General features: G+C 39.0%; 1 protein-coding gene across 2 annotated transcripts in view; it reads left to right on the forward strand.

The window, feature by feature from the left end:
- Window positions 1–22,470, forward strand: part of LOC145252663 (branched-chain alpha-ketoacid dehydrogenase kinase-like) — a 145,674-nt gene that overhangs the window by 13,740 nt on the left and 109,464 nt on the right. For both annotated transcript variants that reach the window (XM_080112439.1, XM_080112450.1), the window contains exon 2: window positions 3,659–3,845. In XM_080112439.1, the coding sequence (XP_079968565.1) occupies window positions 3,659–3,845 (187 nt within the window). The remainder of the gene's footprint in view (window positions 1–3,658; window positions 3,846–22,470) is intronic.

Here is a 22,470-nt window from a genome sequence, read left to right on the forward strand (position 1 = left end):
AAGACAATTATAAGAAAAAAAACTCTACTCACGGAATTTTCATTAGACTTAGACACAGAGTGAGAGAAGTTGTTGATGGTTGTCATAGCTAGACGAGTATTTGTTGCAAAAGTTTTACAGGGAGGTACCATAGACTGAAGCTCAGTCGAGCATTTACTATAAAAGTAACGATAGAGTAGGTGCTTCCTCAAGATGAGAGTCATTCATTTGAACTGGCGCCAAATAAGGATATGAGCATTAATGGTGAAAAGATAGAAGTTTGGTTTTTGATACATTAAAGGTAACTGATCATTTTTTTCCTCATTGTAACTGAAACATTGTGAGAATAATATCCAAGATGAGAACAATCCTCATCTTAAAACTGTCAAAACAAGTAATATGTATTCAAATAAATTTTAAAGTTTTACACCTCTCTCCCTTCAGGCACACTTGTTGAACTTGGTAATCTGTGTAAATACAATCTTAAGTAATTCATAATTTTATTTTTAGTATCGCTTGCAGTGGGGAGTGAACATTCAACTTCCAGAAGACTGTCACTTAAGACTTATATTGGCTGTGCCAGGTCTTAACTTATACTTTATCCAACATACCATAGGTTATATATATATATATATATATATATATATATATATATATATATATATATATATATATATATGTAGTAGTAAATATAAAAATATATATGACAATTATCTACACAGAATATTCCACGTTTCATCCACGCTAGGATTCGTCAGGCTTATGCGAAGAGTTGTGGTTGTCTCGTGTTTTTATGTACGCACATTATATTGAGTTTTTAGTTACCCAATCAGCTTCCTAGTTTCCACCGCTCCCTTCCTAATCAGCCAACGGGCAGACACTTACAGGACAAAGGCTCAGTTGACCTTAGGTTCAACCCTTCCTTATGTGTGCTTTTTTAGCGGGAAGCGTAGATATCTAGTGATCTGACTTATTTCAAACCTAGGTGGAGTTAAATTTTTTTTTAATATTATGTTAGTTTATATATATATATATATATATATGATAATTTATGTATATGTATGTTTATTTTATTTATTTATTTTCTATTGTTATTGTTAATTTTAAAGTTATTTTGTATCGCTATCCTAGAGTAAAGTTTATCCTGTGTACACAGTTGTTTGCTATTTCTCTCCTACAGTTTAATAGATGTTGGGGTTCTTTAAAGTATAGGATAGCAAATTTTTCATGAAAGTATAATCTACATGGATCGTCTTGGTCTCTACATGTGTTTGCTTGTCTTACTGTTTTCCATTCGACTACTGTTGAATGTCCGCCTTCTTTGAGTTCCCAATATTTGTTTGCTAGTGTTGTTTTCATTTGGTGGTTTTTATTTTGAACATACTTTTTTGGTCATAATATTGGGTTTTGAAATCTAAGGAAGTCATACCTACGTAATATTTCTTGTTATTTGGGTTTTCTTTCGCAAATATTGTGGCCTGGTAAACTATGCTCTTAGTTAGACTACCTAGCTCTACCTATGTATTGAGCACTGTTGAAGTAAATACTTAGTTTATGCATATGATTAAATGAAGTAGTCATATATATATATATATATATATATATATATATATATATATAAATATATAGTAATTTATAAAATATATATGGCGATTAAGCTACATTGAATATTCTGCGTTTCATCCACTATAGGATTTGTCAGGCTTATGCACGAATTCTGTGGTTGTTTCTTGTTTTATATATCTGGAGGATTTTTAGTTAGCCAATCAGCTTTCTAGTATCCACCGCGCCCCTTCCTATCAGCCAATGGGCATGCATTTTATCGAACAAAGGATCTGTTTTAGAACTACGTTAGTGGTTTAAGGTAGACGTTTTCCTTTTTTTTTTTTTATATATGAATATACCTATGTGTACACACATACATGCACATATATATACATATATATATATATATACATATATGTGTGATCGTTTATGTATATTGATGTTTATTTAATTTATTTATTTGTTTGTTTTCTATTGTTATTGTTAGTTTTAAAGCTATTTTGTATCATTATCCTAGAGTAAGTTTTATTTTGTGAAAACAGTTGTTTGCTATTTCTCGTCTACAGTTTAATAGATTTTGGGGTTCTTTAAAATACAGGATAGCAAATTTTTCATGGAGGCATAATTTACATGGGTCGTCTAAATGTCTGCACGTGGTAGCTTGTCTTATTATTTTCCATTCGACTACCGGCGAATGTCCGCTTTCTTTGAGTTCCCAGTATTTATTCGCTAGTGTTGTTTTTATACCGTGTTTTTTATTTTTGAATGTACACTAGCGAATAAATACTGGGAACTCAAAGAAAGCGAACATTCGCCGGTAGTCGAATGGAAAATAATAAGACAAGCTACCACATGCAGACATTTAGACGACCCATGTAAATTATGCCTCCATGAAAAATTTGCTATCCTGTATTTTAAAGAACCCCAAAATCTATTAAACTGTGGACGAGAAATAGCAAACAACTGTGTTCACAAAATAAAACTTACTCTAGGACAACGATACAAAATAGCTTTAAAACTAACAATAACAATAGAAAACAAACAAATAAATAAATTAAATAAACATCAATATATATAAACGATCACACATATATATATATATATATATATGTATATATATATATGTGCATGTATGTGTGTACACATAGGTATATTTATATATAAAAAAAAAAAGAAGGAAAGCGTCTACCTTAAACCACTAACGTAGTTCTAAAACAGATCCTTTGTTCGATAAAATGCATGCCCATTGGCTGATAGGAAGGGGCGCGGTGGATACTAGAAAGCTGATTGGCTAACTAAAAATCCTCAACATATATAAAAACAAGAAACAACCACAGAATTCGCGCATAAGCCTGACGAATCCTATAGTGGATGAAATGCAGAATATTCAGTGTAGCTTAATCGCCATATATATTTTATAAATTACTAACTAGCTCTACCTACGTATTGAGCATTTTTGAAGTAAATACTTAAAGTTTACGCATAAATCTATACTTTCGTATATTAAATTTATGTGAGTAAATGAAGTAATATATATATATATATATATATATATATATAAATTAAATAAAACAAATCAAATAGAAACCATATTCAGTCCTAAAAGATTTTGTTTTTTCTATCAAAGAGAAGGTCCTAAAGACTTACTGTAAAAAGTTTCTAGAATTTTCCAATGAAACCATTTGAGACCTCTTTGCAAGCAAAAAAAAAAACTCTTTGAGGACTTAATGTGGTTTCTATTTGATTCTTTCCCTGGTTTGTTTGTGCCCGCTCCCTTGCCATATTTCCATTTTTATAATATTTTTTAATCAGAGGGAAACTGGTTACCAAATAATAATCGGCTCTAAAATAACAGTCTTCTAGAAGTTGAAGGTTCAGTCCTTTAATATGGGAAATACAGAGAATACAATTGCAAATTACTTACAATGGACAAACTTCAACTTCTACCCTTTCATCACAATGATGCAACCCTATGCCTGTTTTACAAGTACTTTAATAGAATGTGCTGTGATGAACTTGTAAAACTTGACGTACATACTCCTGACTGATCCGAGAAGCAGCAAAAAAAATCCCCTCCGCTTTAATGTTGGGGTATGTAGATGCTATTAATTTGGATTAATTAAATTTTTTGCAGGATGTTCATGTGTGTAAACACCCAAGTTCGGGTCGTGACCGGTCAGCGACTTCGAGGACGTTGTACCCTTAATGGATCACGACTATATTCGGACGATTCTTATTACGACCAGAAAGAAATTCGTCAGAGAATGAAATGGATTGCTCATTTTTATAATCAGAGTGTCATCGATCAGGCTGTCAATAAGGTAAGTTTTAGTTTTGGTTGTAGCTAGAAAAATATTTGCAGGCGTAGGGGTGGGGAGAGAGGCTATAGATGTAAGCTCAATGCCTGTGAATGTTATGCTGAGGAGTTTAAAAGAAGAACTCTCAGTTGGGATTTTATTAGTTATGGCTATCGGTGGTTGAGAAGGATTCTTGTAATTAAAAGAAAAAAAGCTTAGTCTTAGCATCATTGAATGTTACCATCCATTTATGGCCCCATTCCACTACAGACTGGCTAAGAATTTTGCCATTTTTTTTTTATTTAAAAAAAATTTTTTTTTACTACATTTTCACCCTAAACAAGGCATGTTGCAACTTTGATGTAGGGGGCTACTATCAGGGACCTAAGTTCCAGGGGTACTATGTAGGGAGTTTAGCAGCAAGATGTCTGTTCACATTACACTTGAACTTCTGCATGTTGAATGATATTTACTTTGTCCTTTGTTGCCATTTGTACTTTATTTCCATTATTGTCATTTGTACATTTCTGTTATTGTTGTTTGTTCTTTTCTGTTTCAGTTCCCATAGCTTAGCAGCCTTTATGATCCTTGAAATAAACTATAGTATAGTTGGGGAAGCAGGGACGTGGAAGGGAATTCCAAAATCTAGCAGTTCTGGGGAAGAAACAACTTGAGTAGAAGGCTCTTTTACATGTAGGGATCTCTACTGTGAAGGGGTGGGATTTAGCTGCTTGCTGGGTTTGTTGGGGATATTTACGTTGAGGGAGTACAAGTGCTTGCAGTGTGTCGGAGCATTGACCGTTAATACTTGTAGAACAGGCAGAAGGATGCAACATTTCATCAATGGGACAGGCTTAAGCTTAGATGACAATTCAGGACCTATCAGGTTGGTGACTCTCTTTTTAACCTTGTCTAGTAGCGAAAGACTAGTTGCAGATGCACCAGCCCAAATGTGATAACAATACTCCATACATGGGCAAATGGTGGCCTTATAGAGGTACAGGATACTTTCGGGCGTTAGTAGCTTTCTGACATGATAGAGAGAACCTACCTTCTTCGCAATGGTTCTGGCAATGTTCTTAATGTAATTGTTACAACTCATGTTTCCTGTGAATGTTAGGCCAAGGAGTTTAAAAGAAGTACTTTCAGATAAAGAGTCTTTGGCCATTGCTATTGGTGGTAGAGAAGGTTTTTTGTAATTATTGAAGGAAACAAGTTTATTCTTGGCAGCATTGAATGTGACCATCCATTTTTGTCCCCATTCCACTACAGATTTGAGGTCATCCTATAGTGTTTCTGCCATTTCCTTAGATATGTGTTCATTTGTTTTCCTGTCGTGTCTGTTATAGAGTGTGGTGTCATCAGCATATATACCCATCTCAGAGATAATTTTGTCAGGGAGGCCATTTATGAATATTAGGAATAATAGAGGTCCAAGGATAGACCCTTGAGGCACTCCTTCATATTGTTTAGATGTACAACCGTCGAGGATAACTTGGATTTTTCTCTTATCTAAGAAGGATTTAATTATGTTAAGTATTCGTCCAGTGATACCGTATGATCTGATTTTCCTAAGAAGACCTTCATGCCATACCCTGGCAAAAGCCTTAAACATACCTAGAGCTACCACTCCACTCTCCCCTGCTTTGTCTCCAGTGAATGGTATATACGTTCAGAGATTACAGTTAGGATGTTTGATGTTAAACGGGCTTGTCTAAATCCATATTGTTTGTCAGTCAAAAGATTAGCAGCTGTAAGGTGATGGACTACAGCTGCTTAATTATGGACTCAAATATTTTGGCGAAAAGTGGGAGGAGGCTAATGGAGCGATAATTTAATGGGTCAGTTCTTTCGCCAGAATTCTTCAAAACTAGTACCACAGAAGCAGTTTTCCAGCAGTCAGGAAAGCAAGATTCATTAAGTAGTAATACACACGGACCATAAAACGCTTCAGATAATCACAGGTTTCAAGGTAGTTCTACTAAAATAGCCATATTTTTTAAACCAAAGCACTTCAAGTCTTCAAAATACTATTGTTTTGTTCGGTAATGAATATACTTTCAAATGAATTAATAAATATGAATGTACATTATATATTTTAAGAGTTTTAAGCAAATAAAGTGATAAAAATGTGAACATCATAAAATGGCATTTTCAGTAAGGTTTTGTAATGACCCCTCCCTGATTTCTAAAGGCTTGTACTACGATTGTATGAAGAATTTCATCATGATATTTGGGAACCAATCAGAAGAGGTGTTAATCTTAATACTGTCAAGTGTCCAAAATATTTTTGACCATTTCTTTTTTATTGTGTTAAACATAAGACTTTAATATGACGAGTATCAAACGTTTTTAAAAAAATTTCTTCGGACACCCACTAGTAAGTAAATCAATCTTTTTACTATCTTTATCAACTAAAATTATTATTGTATGTTGAGTAAGACCGCAGTAATTGATAATTTGAAAGGACCTACTCGAAAAAAAAAACGTTTCTATTTCTCGAGTTTGGACAAATGAATTGAGTATTAGCAGTAGCTGTAGTATTAGCAATAGCACAGTGTAAACAACACGCATTCTTTAATTTTTATTCAAAAACGAATTAAGAAAAAAATGAAATATGAATATAAATGTTCTTACATATTTAATTAGAGCTATTTTGTTATCAGAATAACATTAGTTTAGAACTATTCGGTTTCCAGAATATATAATAACAATCCCAACCAATTCGGCATTATGAATCCGTTGCAATTTCTCACATTTCTGGTCAAATTTAAAAACATAGTTAAGAAAACAAAATAAACTTTTGTAGGTATATAGCATGCATGCATTTTTATTCATTGCATTAGTTTTGAACAATGAATTAAAACAATGTTTTACTGCGAACAGCCCAAAATGTTTTTTCAAAATCAAAATAAGTATCAAAATCTGGTTTGTATTACTATACACATAGATTCGAAAAAGTTGTCAAAAAAACAAATATATAACAAATAAATGTTATCAAAGGCAAGATAAGTTACTTTTCTACCTAACTGGATATTTTTTTTAGTGTTCTTATATAATGTATGAGTAACATATTTATTCAGCTCGAAAACCATACAGTGTTTACTGATGTATTGGAAATTAAAAATGGCACCTGACTCTCTCTTTGACACGGTAAATTTGAGAAAAGGAGTTAAAAATAAAAAACTATGCAAAATATTGTTAAAAACCCACCGAATATATGTCAGCCTATGTCATGGTAACATATATTGAACAAGTTTCTAACAATATTTTGTCTAGTTCGAGTGGCAAGCCCCCCACCCCCCAACCAAATACCTCTGTAAGCCACATACAAGCGTCTAAAACAAACAAGCAAAAAATAGATCCTTCCTTAAAGAAAAATGGATACTTGATGAGGAGTATGGACCCTGTGTAAACATTTGCTTTCCAAGAACCACTCCCTTAGCAAACTTGCGCAGAAGGTTTTTAGTGGTCTATTTAGCCATGAAAAACTTTTTCAAGGAAAAAAAAAAAGCCAAAGAAAATGCCAAATTGATTTTAAACTCCAAATTGTTACACATACTAAATAAAATAACAAATTTAAAATGAATCAAATAAAAATTGAATCAAATTAAAAATAAATTTAAAATGAAAAACTAAAATGCAAACAAGCACAAAATAAAAGTATAAATGAAATCTATATATATAAAAGCGAAAATGTATGTATGTATGTATATATGTGTGTATGTTTGGATGTCTGCTAAAAACTTTCGACAGACACGACAAAAATGCACAAACTCGGTATCATATTGAAGCCCCATCCTTCGCCCGTAAAATATCGAAAAATTGGCCAAAATTGGCGTAGCGGGGAAAACAGAAACTGGCTTCTGCAACTTGATGTTGTTGCACCTGCTAATTTCGGATTATAAACGTCAACTTAACACACTTATCAATTCATCTGTTCCCGTGGTCGAGATGGTTAGGTCGCAGGGTTTTTTTTTTCCATTTCCTTTCCACTTCCGCGTCAAACGTTCGGGGTTCAAGCCTACCTTTATACTAAAACTATTTTTTTTTCTTTTACACCTCCAAACAACCGGCCAATGTTTTTTTTTTTTTTTTAGCAGGGTTGTTTTAATCTACCCCTCCCCCCCACCACCACCACCAACACACACCACTAAACACCCGGGCAACGCCGGGTACCTCCGATAGTTTAAAAGACCATCAACTCTCAGTATTTCCTCTTATAACACACAACATGCTAGGTGACATACAAATATCTGTGTGTGAGGTCGCCAAGCTAATGAAGAACCTTGATTCCAGTAAAGAAACTGGCCCTGATGGCATTCCAGTTATAGTGCTGAAAAAGCTTCAACCAGAACTTGCCCCCATACTTACAAAACTCTTTAAGCGTTGCCTTAAGGAGAAGTGCTTTCCAACACCCTGGAAAACCTCATCAGTATGCCCTGTATTTAAGAATTCAGGTGAAAAGTCATCTCCCTCTCAGTACAGACCAATAAGTCTCCTGTGTGTCATGAGTAAGTTGTTGGAATCCATATTAAATAAAGAAGTAGTCAACCACCTCAACAGAAACAACATTCTTAGTGACATGCAATATGGTTTCTGCTCTGCAAGATCTACAGCAGATGTGCTAACGGTTATATCACCCAGGATTAGTGAATCTCTTTACAAAGGTTTCCTTTCCAGGACAATTGCTCTTGACATATCTAAGCCCTTCAATAAGGTATGGCATAAGGGTCTACTTCACAAGATTTCCAGCTACGGTATTACTGGAAATGTTTTCTCAATTATTAAATCATTTCTCTCTGATAGGTTCATAAGAGTAGTGGTTGATGGGCAGAAATCAGAGGTCAACAGTATTAATGCTGGAGTTCCCCAGGGGTCCATCCTGGGCCAACTCTCTTCCTGATCTACATCAATGATCTCCCAAAACACATACTTAAATCATTCGTTGACATCTATGCTGATGATACGACCATCTATGGCAACACATAAAAGGCCGTAAATGACAAAGTTCTCTCTAATTCTCTCTCCTCTGATCTTGAGCACGTGGTACAATGGGGGAAGAAGTGGCTGATCACTTTTAATGCATCCAAAACCAAGCTTCTATCTTTACATCATCAACAGTCTGATCCCGATCTGGCATCAATTGAAATGAATGGCTCTCGTCTTGGAGAGGCTCCATGTTTTGACAAGCTTCTGGGTTTGACCTTTACTCCTGATCTGAAATGGAACACGTACATCAAATCTGTAGCCAGGGACTCTGGGAAAATGGTAGGATCCTTCTACCGTTCCAGAAGATATCTCACTACTGATGCAATTCTCTATCTATATAAAAGCCAAGTACATCCAAGGATGAAGTACTGCTGCCACATCTGGGCAGAAGCTGCTAAAAACAGTCTATCCTGCCTTGACAGAGTACAAAATAGACTTCGTGGTTTAGTGGGGGATGCCCTTTTCTCTTCCCTGCAACCTCTCTCCCACAGAAGAGACATTGCGAGCCTGTCTTTGTTTTATCATTATTTCCATGGCAAGTGCTCATCCGAGCTCCAATCTCTGGTCCCCCCTTTACAATCTTTCACGATAAACACTCGTCTGGCTGAAACCACTGTCAATAATTTTCCCACTCTTTATCTGTGCCTAAATAAAAACATAGATTCCATGAACAAAGCTTCTTTCTTAAAAACTGCACACCTGTGGAACTCTCTACCGCTTGCCTGTTTCCCTCCTAACTTCAACTTGGATGTCTTCAGGTCCAACATAAACAAATTCCTGATGAACCACCCCCTTAAGTGATGACACTATATCAAATCTCCAATACTAACGAATGCTACAACACTATTCCATTGATTACTGTACACACAATAACTCTTATCCCCGAGTTGTTTCTGGGCCTTAATAAGTGGCAACCTCCATGTAAAAAAAAAGAAAAAAGAAATTAAATAAAGTCATAACAGTGAAAGAAATGTAGTTGTGAAATGAAATAAAATAACACAAAAAACAGTTAAAGAAATTTAGTTTAGATATAAGTCCGCTGTTGATTCCAATTTGTACTTGACATAATTCAATGGCTGAAAACCTTCTGCGCATGTCTAAGTGTGCGTTCTATCCCAACTATCCTCAATGGACCTGAGGTCATCTCGTCAGCATCAGACAAGGCCAGACTATTTGCCAAGAACTTTGCAGCTAATTCTACCCTATGCGACAATGACCATCAACTCCCTGTATTTCCTCCTATAACAGAAAACATGCTATGCAACATACAAATATCTGTGTGTGAGGTCGCCAAGCTAATGAAGAACCTGGATTCCAGTAAAGAAACTGGCCCTGATGGCATTCCAGTTATAGTGCTGAAAAAGCTCCAACCAGAACTTGCCCCATACTTTCAAAACTGTTTAAGTGTTGCCTTAAGGAGAAGTGCTTTCCAACACCCTAGAAAACCTCATCAGTATGTCCTGTATTTAAGAATTCAGGTGAAAAGTCATCTCCCTCTCAGTACAGACCAATAAGTCTCCTGTGTGTCATGAGTAAGTTGTTGGAATCCATATTAAATAAAGAAGTAGTCAACCACCTCAACAGAAACAACATTCTTAGTGACATGCAATATGGTTTCTGCTCTGCAAGATCTACAGCAGATGTGCTAACGGTTATATCACCCAGGATTAGTGAATCTCTTTACAAAGGTTTCCTTTCCAGGACAATTGCTCTTGACATATCTAAGCCCTTCAATAAGGTATGGCATAAGGGTCTACTTCACAAGATTTCCAGCTACGGTATTACTGGAAATGTTTTCTCAATTATTAAATCATTTCTCTCTGATAGGTTCATAAGAGTAGTGGTTGATGGGCAGAAATCAGAGGTCAACAGTATTAATGCTGGAGTTCCCCAGGGGTCCATCCTGGGCCAACTCTCTTCCTGATCTACATCAATGATCTCCCAAAACACATACTTAAATCATTCGTTGACATCTATGCTGATGATACGACCATCTATGGCAACACATCAAAGGCTGTAAATGACAAAGTTCTCTCTAACTCTCTCTCCTCTGATCTTGAGCACGTGGTACAATGGGGGAAGAAGTGGCTGGTCACTTTTAATGCATCCAAAACCAAGCTTCTATCTTTACATCATCAACGCTCTGATCCCCATCTGGCATCAATTGAAATGAATGGCTCTCGTCTTGGAGAGGCTCCATGTTTTGACAAGCTTCTGGGTTTGACCTTTACTCCTGATCTGAAATGGAACACGTACATCAAATCTGTAGCCAGGGACACTGGGAAAATGGTAGGATCCGTCTACCGCTCCAGAAGATATCTCACTACTGATACAATTCTCTATCTATATAAAAGCCAAGTACATCCAAGGATGAAGTACTGCTGCCACATCTGGGCAGAAGCTGCTAAAAACAGTCTATCCTGCTTTGACAGAGTACAAAATAGACTTCGTGGTTTAGTGGGGGATGCCCTTTTCTCTTCCCTACAACCTCTCTCCCACAGAAGAGATGTTGCGAGCCTGTCTTTGTTTTATCGCTATTTCCATGGCAGGTGCTTGTCTGAGCTCCAATCCCTCGTCCCCCCTCGCCAATCTTTCACGAGAAACACCCATCTGGCTGAAACTACTGTCAATAATTTTCCCCATTTTATTTGTGCCTAAATCCAAATGTAGATTCCATGAGCAAAGCTTCTTTCTTAGAACTGCCCGCCAGTGGAACTCTCTACCGCTTGCCTGTTTCCCACCTGACTACAACTTGGATGTCTTCAAGTCAAACATAAACAAACTCCAGACAAACCGACCCCTTAAGTAAGACACTCTATCAAAACCCCCAATGCTAATGATTACTACAATACTATCTCATTGATTACTGTACACGCAATAACCCTTATCCCTGAGTGACCTTCAGGCCTTGATAAGTGGTGACCTCCATGTGAAAAAAAAAAAAAAAAGCGGTTCTTGGAAAGCAAATGTTTGCGCAGGGTCCACACTCCTCATCAAGTGCCGAAAAATGCACATGATTTATATCCCGTAAAAATAAATTGGTTAACTGTCCTAAAATGCTAGAATGGCCTGGAAATGCTGAATTATTTTACATTAAATTTTTGTGAAATTACCCCCCCCCCTATTGTTTTTGTTGTTTTTGTTTCTGTCAAGTATTCAGTATATTTACACATAATATTTCTTGGCTCTACAATTAATTCAAAGTTCGAATGCCAGCCCTCCCCATATTCTCATTACATAAAAACCCTCTTAAAACCACACATGATCGTCTTTAAAAAAAAGATACAAAAAGCATACAGGATTTATCTCCCACAGAAAAAAAAAAAAACGTTAACTGCCCTAAAATGCTAGAATGACCTGTAATGGAGAATTATTTTTTTAATTCTAAAATAATTTGTTTATCTTTCATTAAAGTTTTTCATGGCATTTCATACATAATTGCCTAAAAAATCACATTTTGGAGGGGTGGTCAGAAGGGGTGACCAAAGAAATATTGCAATATATTTATTTTTAAATGGTCCTATGTTTAAATTTAAGTTTTTTGTACATAAAGCACATTACAATTCAACTTTGAGTTCTCCAACTTCTTTTCTGTTTATGGATATATGGCATTTTTAAGGAATTGCAGCATATTTATGCACATTTACTGCAGATTATTTGGGAACCATGAACTTTTGGAGATTTTCAGTCACATATTCTGATTCCTTGTACAAAAAATTTCATTGTTTAATCTTGCGTTTTAACAAAGATATAACATTTTTACTGAAAAAGTAGTGTAAAAAAATGTGACGAAACTCATATGGTCTTAAAGAGGAGAAAATATCCAAATGTGTGAGGCACAAAAATAGTCATAACTTCCTTAATTTTAATCAGATTTAAAAAATTTAAAACGATTCTTTCTTAGCTCATCAAGCTCGTTCTATGTATACCAATATTGAAATATTTTAAGCTATTTCAATTTTTTCATGTGTATTGCTACATTAAGGCATTTGGTGTAAAGTTTGGAGAGAACTGGAACTACTTAGGCGGAGCACTTTTTTAATAACCACAGCCGGGATGAGATCAGGTTCACATACTTTTGAAGTGTCAAAATTTTTTTATGATAGCATGCACCTGAGAAGGGGTGATTTTCAGATCGTCTAGTGTTGCGTCTGTCTGCAAAGGAAAGTCAGGGAGGGGGTGGTTAGCAGGGTCCAATGTGGAGTTGGAGGCAACCGACTGGCAAGCATGTTAGCCTTCTCGGTTGCTAAGCAAACAACCTCATGATTGTTGGATAGTGGAGAAATTGTTGATTGCCCATTATTTACTACACTGTTGTAGATTTTCCAGAAATCACGGGTTTCTAATTTCTGTGCTTTGATGCATTCTTTGGTGGTTTCAGTAAATTCTCTCTTAGCAGTCGCTATTTCTTTTCTTTTTTTTTAATTACATTTTCACCCCAGACACATTGCCACTTTGGTGTAGGGGGCTACTAACAGGGGCACCAACTACTGGGGTACTATGTAGGGATTTGGGCAGCAAGATGTTGGTTCACGTTGCACTTGAACTTCTGCATGTCAGTACAGTTGGGGAAGAAGGGACCTGGAATGGAATTCCAAAGTCTAGCGGTTCTGGGGAAGAAACTACTGGAGTAGAAAGATCTTTTACATCTAGGGATTTCTGCAGTGTGGGGGTGGGATTTTGCAGCCTGTCGGATCTGTCGAGGGTGTTCATGTCGTGGGGGCACAAGTGCTTGCAGTTCGTCAGAGCATTCGCCATTATAATACTTGTAGAACAGGCAGAGGGATGCAACGTTTCGTCGATGGGACAGAGGCTGAAGCTTAGATGCCAGTTCAGGGCCTATCAGATTTGTGACTTTTTTTGAACCTTGTCAAGGAGTGAGAGACTAGTAGCCGATGCACCAGTCCAAATATGACAGCAATACTCCATACATGGGCGAATGGTTGCCTTATAGAGGTACAGGATACTTTCGGGTGTTAGTAGTTTTCTAGCACGATAGAGAGAGCCCACCTTCCTTGCAGTGGCCCTGACAATGCCCTCAATGTAATTGTTCCAACTCATATTTCCTGTGAATGTGAGTCCAAGGAGCTTGAAAGACGTACACTCAGATAAAGAGTCGTTGGCCATTGCTATAGGTGGTAGAAAAGGTTTCTTGTAATTATTGAATGAAACTAGTTTAGTCTTGGCGGCATTGAACGTGACCATCCATTTTTGTCCCCATTCCACTACAGATTCTAGGCCATCTTCTAGTGTTTCTGCCATTTCTTTAGATATGTGTTCATTTGTTTTCCTGTCGTGTCTGTTATAGAGTGTGGTGTCATCAGCATATATACCCATCTCAGAGATAATTTTGTCAGGGAGGCCATTTATGAATATTAGGAATAATAGAGGTCCAAGGATAGACCCTTGAGGCACTCCTTCATATTGTTTAGATGTACAACCGTCGAGGATAACTTGGATTTTTCTCTTATCTAAGAAGGATTTAATTATGTTAAGTATTCGTCCAGTGATACCGTATGATCTGATTTTCCTAAGAAGACCTTCATGCCATACCCTTGCAAAAGCCTTAAACATACCTAGAGCTACCACTCCACCCTCCCCTGCTTTGTCTCCAGTGAATGGTATATACGTTCAGAGATTACAGTTAGGATATCTGCTGTGGAACGGGCTTGTCTAAATCCATATTGTCTGTCAGTCAGAAGCTTAGCATCTGTAAGGTGATGGACTAGAGCATGGTTAATTAAGGTCTCAAATATTTTGCAAAAAGTGGGAGGAGGCTAATGGGGCGATAATTTAATGGGTTAGTTTTTCACCAGAATTCTTGAATACTGGTACCACAGAAGCAGTCTTCCAACAGCCCGGAAAGCAAGATTCATTAAGGCATCTGTTGTAGAGTTTGGAGAGAACTAGAGCTACTTCAGCTGAGCACTTTTTTAATAGCACAGCTGGGATGAGATCGGGTCCACAAGCTTTTGAAGTGTCAAGGTTTTTTATGATAGCATGTACTTGAGCAGGGGTGATTTGTAGATCGTCTAGCGTGGCGTCTGTCCGCATAGAAAATTCAGGTAGGGGGTGTTTGGAAAGGGCCAGTGTGGAGTTTGAGGCAAATCGGCTGGCAAGCATGTTAGCCTTTTCGGTTGCTGAGCAAACAACCTCGTGATTGTTGGTTAGTGGGGGAATTGTTGATTGTTCATTATTTACTACACTGCTGTAGATTTTTCAGAAGTCACGAGTTCCTAGTTTTTGTGCTTCGATGCGTTTTTTAGTGGTTTCCATAAATAAATTCTCTGTTAGCTGTCGCTATTTCTTTCTTAACGTTACTTCTAGCTTCTATGTACTTCTGTCTGTTTGAACTGGACTGATGTCGGTTAAATCTGCGGTATGCATGCTGTCTTTGAGCAATGGCAGTTGCGCAAGTCAAAGTAAACCATTGGGGAGAGTGGGGCTTGCTATAAAATTTACGCATGGGAACATGCACTTCGATTGCAGTTTTGAACCATTCAGTGGTCTCATTTGTACACTGTTCAGCAGGAAGAGAAAAAATATTTTCCCATGGGGCATCTCTGATAAGATCTCTGATGGCTTCCCAGTCAGCCTTTTTATAATATCTCGTTGTTTTGAGCACTGGCTCTTCAGTTTTGGTTCTAGAGTTTAGGGCGATTTCAACCATTTTTTACTTCTATATACTTCTGTCTGTTTGAACTGGATTTATGTTGGTTAAATCTGCAGTACACATGCTGCCTTTGCGCAATGGCAGCTGCACAAGTAGAAGTAAACCATTGGGGAGAGTGGGGCTTGCTATAAAATTTCTGTGTGTGAACATGTGCTTCAATTGCCATTTTGAACCATTCATTGGTCTCATTTGCGCACTGTTCAGTAAGAAGAGAAAAGATATTTTCCCCATGGGGCATCTTTGTTTTAGACACCAAGTTTTCCAGCACGTTTTGCTTGGCCGAAAGAGAATTTGGCCTTAATCAGAAAGGGACTTTTTCTGGGCATTCAACGTAAAGCAAAACGGTCCGCACAAACCAGAAATGAATCATTTGTAAACAATCACAGCATTAACTTGAATAAAGCCTATTAAAATATAAAATAATGGTATTAAAACAATAAAAAACAATAGTAATTATGCAGAGAACTTTTTGGAAACCCATTTAAACATGTGAAGGGAGGGTGTTTTTCTAACTAGTCTGTACTTTCACCTAACAATTTAATAAACAATACAAACAAGTGATTTGTGCCACAAGCATTGTAGTGAAATAGAAAAAAAAAAGAAATTAAAAAAAAATATATATAAGACACAGCTGTTCCTTCAAAAAGGTCGAGCTCTTCAACGTCCAAAAATAATTCACCATCACAAAAAGAATTCGCCGTCACTTCTTCCAACCGCCGTTTCACTCTCTGCACTCTTCACCCTGCTTAAAAAAAAGTACCGTTTATATGCTGCCCATTTCTCCACTTATGCAAATTGACTGTCAAACAGAGCCATCTAGTTTTCCATTTTTCCAAACAGCCAATTTGCAAAGGGGGACAACTCAAACCACACGCCCCCTTGATCTACACGATCATCACATGTCAACCCATCACGTAGTCGCTTGACCAACATGGCGGCCGTCTCTCTCGCTGCGATCTCTGCGAACGTCGCTACTTGGCTCAACGTCGCTGTCTTCCTCTGATGACACCACTACCAGCCGCACATCAAGGATGTGTTGAGGGATGCCGTCGATAGATACATTGTTCGGGGACTGGACACTTGTCACAATGCCCCTACCCCAGCATGTGGTACAGCGAGCATCAGGCGGTTTGATCCATACTTCCTCTCCCACTCGCACAGTCGCTCACTTCTCTCCTTCGTCCGCGGGTACCTGTGCAGTTCGGAGATGCCGCCACTCGTACTTGAAGACTGCCCTCTGCGGCACGGACTCCACTTTTTGCCCTGACTTTGGAGCCATATTATACCAGAAGACAGCTTCTGGCGGCGAAATCTGGCCCCTTTCAGCTATAGCCTTAATGGTCCTGTGATGCCGCTCCACCATTCCGTTTCCGCCTGGTCTATATGCAGCCCTGAAATAGCACCGCACTCCCCACTTATCCAACACTTTCTCCATGGCAGCTGAGTGAAAGGCAGTTCCATTGTCCATTAGAACTTCCGTCACTGGACCCCTCTCCAAAAACACCTCTTCCAAGACCTTTGCAATTTCACCTGCATTTTCCGCCTTGATTTCCCTCCAAATGGCTACTCTTCCTGGTCCACAGTCGACCATTAACAGATACGGCCTCTGTCGATAGTGCGTTACGTCTATCGCCAACCTGCTCCAGTTCTCTGCCACCTGAACCTCACCAGCTTCGTGTCTACTCAGCGCAGGGTCGCTTGATTGAGACCGGCTGCATCTCTCAAGCACTGTCCTAATGGCCTCCTTTGTGATTCTGGGGTCCACCTTCCTGGCCAAGAACAAGGTTCTATCCACTCCAAAATGGTGCATGTCATACAAATCCTTCAGAGTGTCTTCATTCAAACAACATATTGCAACAGCCGCCTCATTCGGCGCCTTTAGCCAGGTTTTCCACACCCTCGGCATCACATCTGCTCTGTTCTTCGCTGAAGGAATGATAGTGACCCTAAGTTGAAGATCAAATTCCCTAATCAGCTTCCTTAACATCATCAATCGACGCTTTACTAGCATCTCGGCAGCGCCTTTCGTTTTCACCCTCCTTTCTCCTGTAGCTTTGGACTGGATCCAAGAGAACACAGTGGCTGAGTCGGTCCTCACCTCAACATTCTGTAGCCCCCATTTCAAGGCTAAGTTGATGCCCTTCATAACCGCATCCAGTTCCGCCACATTTATGTGAGCCACGTCGTCCTTCTTCCGCAACCAAGCAGCATCTTCTGCAGTAACACCACCTATCTCCAAGGTGACCCCCACTGCTATACAGCTTGCATCACACCACACAACACCTTCTGCACTGTTGGGTACATGCCAAACACCTCTCACTGGATCCTCCCTCTTCACCTCTTCAATGATCTCTCTCATAATGTCCACAGTCTCTTTATCAACTCCATCCTCCCACTTCGCTCCACTAGCTCGCCTTTTGATATAACTACATGCAATCCGTAGCCATCCTGCAATAGGGTAATGGCCCACCAGTCTTCCGCATATTGAGATGCGTTCTCGCCTGCTCAATTTTTCCGACACCTCCGGGATTTCATTTCCCCTCTGGAACACTAACCGTCCTATCTGGTCCTTTCTTAGTTGGAGCCCTAACACAGCTCCTCCCTCCAACGATTCCGGGTGTTTTGCAATTAGCCCAAAGCTGTTGAGGTGTTTTACTACGTCCTCCGCAGTTGTTACCGTCTCATCCACCAAAATATTATCAATGTAGGAACTGGTGGCTCTTCTGACTGCGTCCTCCTTGCTTAGCACTGTTTTGAGGATCGCTGCCATGATTTTTTGGTGCAGAATTCAGGCCAAAACCCAACCTAGTCAGGCAGTACGTTCGGCCCTTGTATCTGACCAGCTGGTATTTCCAGAAATCCTGTGAAATGTGGATCTGTAGGTATGCAGATTTTAAATCCACAATCGTCGCAGCCTTCTGAATCTGCCTTCACTCTCGCATGGTCTCTCCGCACACGTCCATCACATCGCCTCCCGTGTGACACGCAACGTGTACGTTCAGCTCCCTGAAGTCCAGTACTGGCCGAACTTTTTGTTTTGTGGGCTGAACAACCACCATTAACGGCAGCACACCTTCCACCTTCTCCGTCCATGATCTTAAAATCCCCTCTGAGATCCATCGGTCCACCTCCTTCTCAAATTCAACTCTTGTGCCTCCTCGCAACGTATGCTCGTAGCATTCCACTCTGTTGTTCAGTATGGGAGGTTCTCCCTTCCATGCGCACTTGACTGTTCATTTCTCACCATCAAAATGTGCAGAGAAATCTTGGTCCTCTATCGGGCAACTTTTGTCTAACCCGGCCGTTCCTGTGACACCTTTTTCAAATTGCACACCTGCAGCCCCTTGATGTCCTCCAAATCTCACGGAGTTCCTATATACCGTAACGCCCCCTAGTCGAGCAATTGCGTCCATTCCTAGCACCACATCGACACCCGTGACAATTTTGTTAATAACCATCGCCTGGATTGTTAGTGACATCCCACGTACCATCAACCAAACGATACTTGTGCCATTGCACTTCACCTCTCTGCCGTCAACTGCCGTAATGCTGCTGGTTCCATTGCATGTGTCAACCATGTCTTTGGTGACAATTGTTGAAGTACAGCCCGTGTCGACAAGGGCTTTTGCACTTCATCCATTTAGGGTCACCTCTACTTGTGGTGACATACCCTGAAGCTCCTTCATCGAATAAGTGGGGTAGCCACCCTGTTCGTTTCTCTGGGGACAGAATCTGCTGATGTGGCCGACTTCCCCACAGCGGTAAACGTAACTTCTGGCTTTGGCTCCCTGCACTCCCTCGCCATATGGGGGCCTTGGCATCGGTAGCATCTGCCAGAGAATCTGGGTCTCTGCCACAGTCCTCTCTGCTTTTCATCCTTCACAATTTCCTGCTGCAGTTTGCTTCGTTGAGCGACAGCTACGATTCCCTGCTCACTCTCTTTTTTCCTGGCCAGCATTCTAGCCTGTGTAATCAACTCCACCACCTCCATAGTATTTACACCGGGCAGTTGCAGCAGAGCTATAGAAATATGGTCCGGGAAGCCATTGATAAAGGCCATCTTAACCATCTGTCGACGGCCTCCTCCATTGAATCCTGCTAGTCCCGTCAACCTCCTGATATTGTTGGCGTAAACATTGACAGGCTCTCCAGTCCACACCATACGGCTTAGTTTGCCATATGCCACAAACGGTCCTTCGGTAAATGCTTCCTTCAACTTTTCCTCAATGGCGTCAACAGACAGTTGATCCTCCTCCCGCATCTCCAGATATAGGGCCAGAGCATCACCATCAAGATACAGTGGTATCAAGCTGGCTACATCCGCGATGTCTCGCAACTTAGCGACAAGTTTAACCTTGGTCAGCCAGGTTATAACATCTCCCTCTCCAGAGAACATCTTAAGCATTTCACTGCTGATCCTCTTTGCTTCCATAATTCCCGCCGAAATAGCTTGTAGTGAAGTATAAAAAAAAAGAAATTAAAAAAAAATATATATAAGACACAGCTGTTCCTTCAAAAAGGTCGAGCTCTTCAACGTCCAAAAATAATTCACCGTCACAAAAAGAATTCGCCGTTACTTCTTCCAACCGTCGTTTCACTCTCTGCGCTCTTCACCCTGCTTAAAAAAAAGTACCGTTTATATGCTGCCCATTTCTCCACTTATGCAAATTGACTATCAACCAGAGCCATCTAGTTTTCCATTCCTCCAAACAGCCAATTTGCAAAGAGGGACAACTCAAACCACAGAAGAACAACTGAAGTTTTTTCTCTGTATGTGTTTAACTGAGGAAGGAGTTGAGGGAACTACCTCAAATGGACAAATGTGATCAGTGCCAAGCAAAGAATTCAACAGAATTGCAAAGAAATATCAATTATATAAAAAACTATCATTGATAACATGCAGCTCTCTCTTTTATTAAAATTAAATTGATGTTGAACATGTACATTTACTTAATTACATTGCCATGATAAACAAAGTGAAAAACACTACATAAAATTATTACATTTTCTTGAGGATACTATTTAAAAAGTACATGGTATAACATCCTACAACATGTATTGATTAAGACTGCACTATTCCAGATCTGTATATGCTAACAGTTTTTGTGATGTGTGATTTTGAAAGTATATGTTTGTGACATCTGATACTTTTTTCTGCCACCAAAATTTAGCATATCAGCATTTTTATCAACTTCTAATGAAGGAAGTTGCAGTTGGAATTGTTTTAAAAATAGGCATAATAATCATTATGCTCACTTTTTACAACTCAAAAATGAAGGTCTAAATTGAATTAGAAATAATTGTACTTTTACTTTCTATTGTCTTCTTATAGTAGGAGTGATGGAAATATCTTTTGTGACATTTTTGCTGTCTTTTTGTCAGTTGGTTTCAAAGTTACCATGTTGTAATTTACACATGTTCGTGCTTCTTCACCCTCAGCAGGGTAGTGTATCCTGCTGATTCTGCTTCATTATCATTAGTGGAAAGTAGATAGATGTAAATATGTTTTTTATGCCAATCTTTTAAAATTATTTGAATCATGAATCTACGAAAGTAGGCATACACGAGCATTTAGATAGTATAAAACTTTGGTTTCCATTGATAACCTGAATTGTTCAACAATGGTAGGAAGAATTCCACTGAAGTCAGATATAGTAGAATTAGATTGGACAGCTTTTGACAGTTTTTGGATTGTTTTTTTTACTAGCGAGGGGTACCCGGCGTTGCCCGGGTGTTAGTAGGTGTGTGTGTGAAAAAAAAACCTTGACGACGCGCAGTTGGAAAATAGTAAAGTGTGAAAAAAAAACAGGTGCGTGTTTTTGATTGACGTGACGGCGATAGCTATTCAGCAGTTAGCATTTTGTGCGGGACAGTTTTTAATGAGGTCAATAAATCGGTTTGTTTGTTTTTAAAAACCCGCTCTCTCGTCTTGAAATGAAAGCTACCGTCTGATATGACGAAGTCGACATTGAAGAAAACTGGCTCTGGGCCTGTGGGTATTTATTTGCTCCCCTACCGAGCAAATTAGGCACAAGGCCAATTTTTAATGTGAGGAGTGAAGGGAGGGGAAGGGAAAAAGGGGACCAGCTCCCGAGAGGTGGGAAATGGGAGCTGGTTAAAGGTCAGGTATGTGGGGTTGCCCCCACATCTGGTCTTTGCTTGCAGTATCTGTTGGAACAGATACTACACTTTGAGATATTAAATCTTTTATTCATGTTAAAAAATACAGTAAAATTAACGGTGAACAAAAAACTTAGGCACATGGCCAACTCAAAAGGGGGGAATTTTGGGGGTCGTTGGTCATCCTTGTCACTCCAGAACTAAACAAAGTCAAAAGTTTCTCCCAGCTAGTATCTTCTTTCACCATAATACCGCATTCACCCTTTCATATTGGGGGACGTCCTAGTAACTCCCAATTTTTAAAACATTTTTTATTGACGTGTAAAAACAAAAAAGATAACAATAAAATGGTAATAATAATTCATTTGTGTCGAGGGAGGGGGAAGAAAAAACAAAAGGTGATTAGTAGGACCCTCCCAACCCCGTCTAGTTGATAGACTGCCCGTTCCACTAGGTTTGTAAAAGGAACCTCGCTTCTGCGGGTCAGTCTCTAGGTGGGGATGCCCTCTAGATGGGGGTGAATGGAGAAAAGAAAAAATTTTTTTGGGTAAGGGATGGAGGTTAGTTTGTATTTCTTTTTCTCCAAGATGGGTAAAATTTAGAGGAAGGGGTGAAAACAAAAATTGCAGGTAAGAGGGGATGGGGATCTTGGAGGCTTCCTAATCGGGGAGGGATGGAACACACACTCAGCTAGCTGAGAGACTACTTGTTTAATTTAACTTTACAGAACTGCGCGTTCCACACCTAGGCGGGGAACACGTATTCAAATTTGGCTCCTCTTCGTACACACAGACTTGCCACATGTATCCATCTTCTGTCAAATGCCGCGCGATGCAGCCTTCTTCTATCACATCTGATCTTCAC

This window comes from Euprymna scolopes, chromosome 3 (genome assembly GCF_053919585.1).
Source record: "Euprymna scolopes isolate OS-2025 chromosome 3, ASM5391958v1, whole genome shotgun sequence".
Lineage (NCBI taxonomy): Eukaryota > Metazoa > Mollusca > Cephalopoda > Sepiida > Sepiolidae > Euprymna > Euprymna scolopes.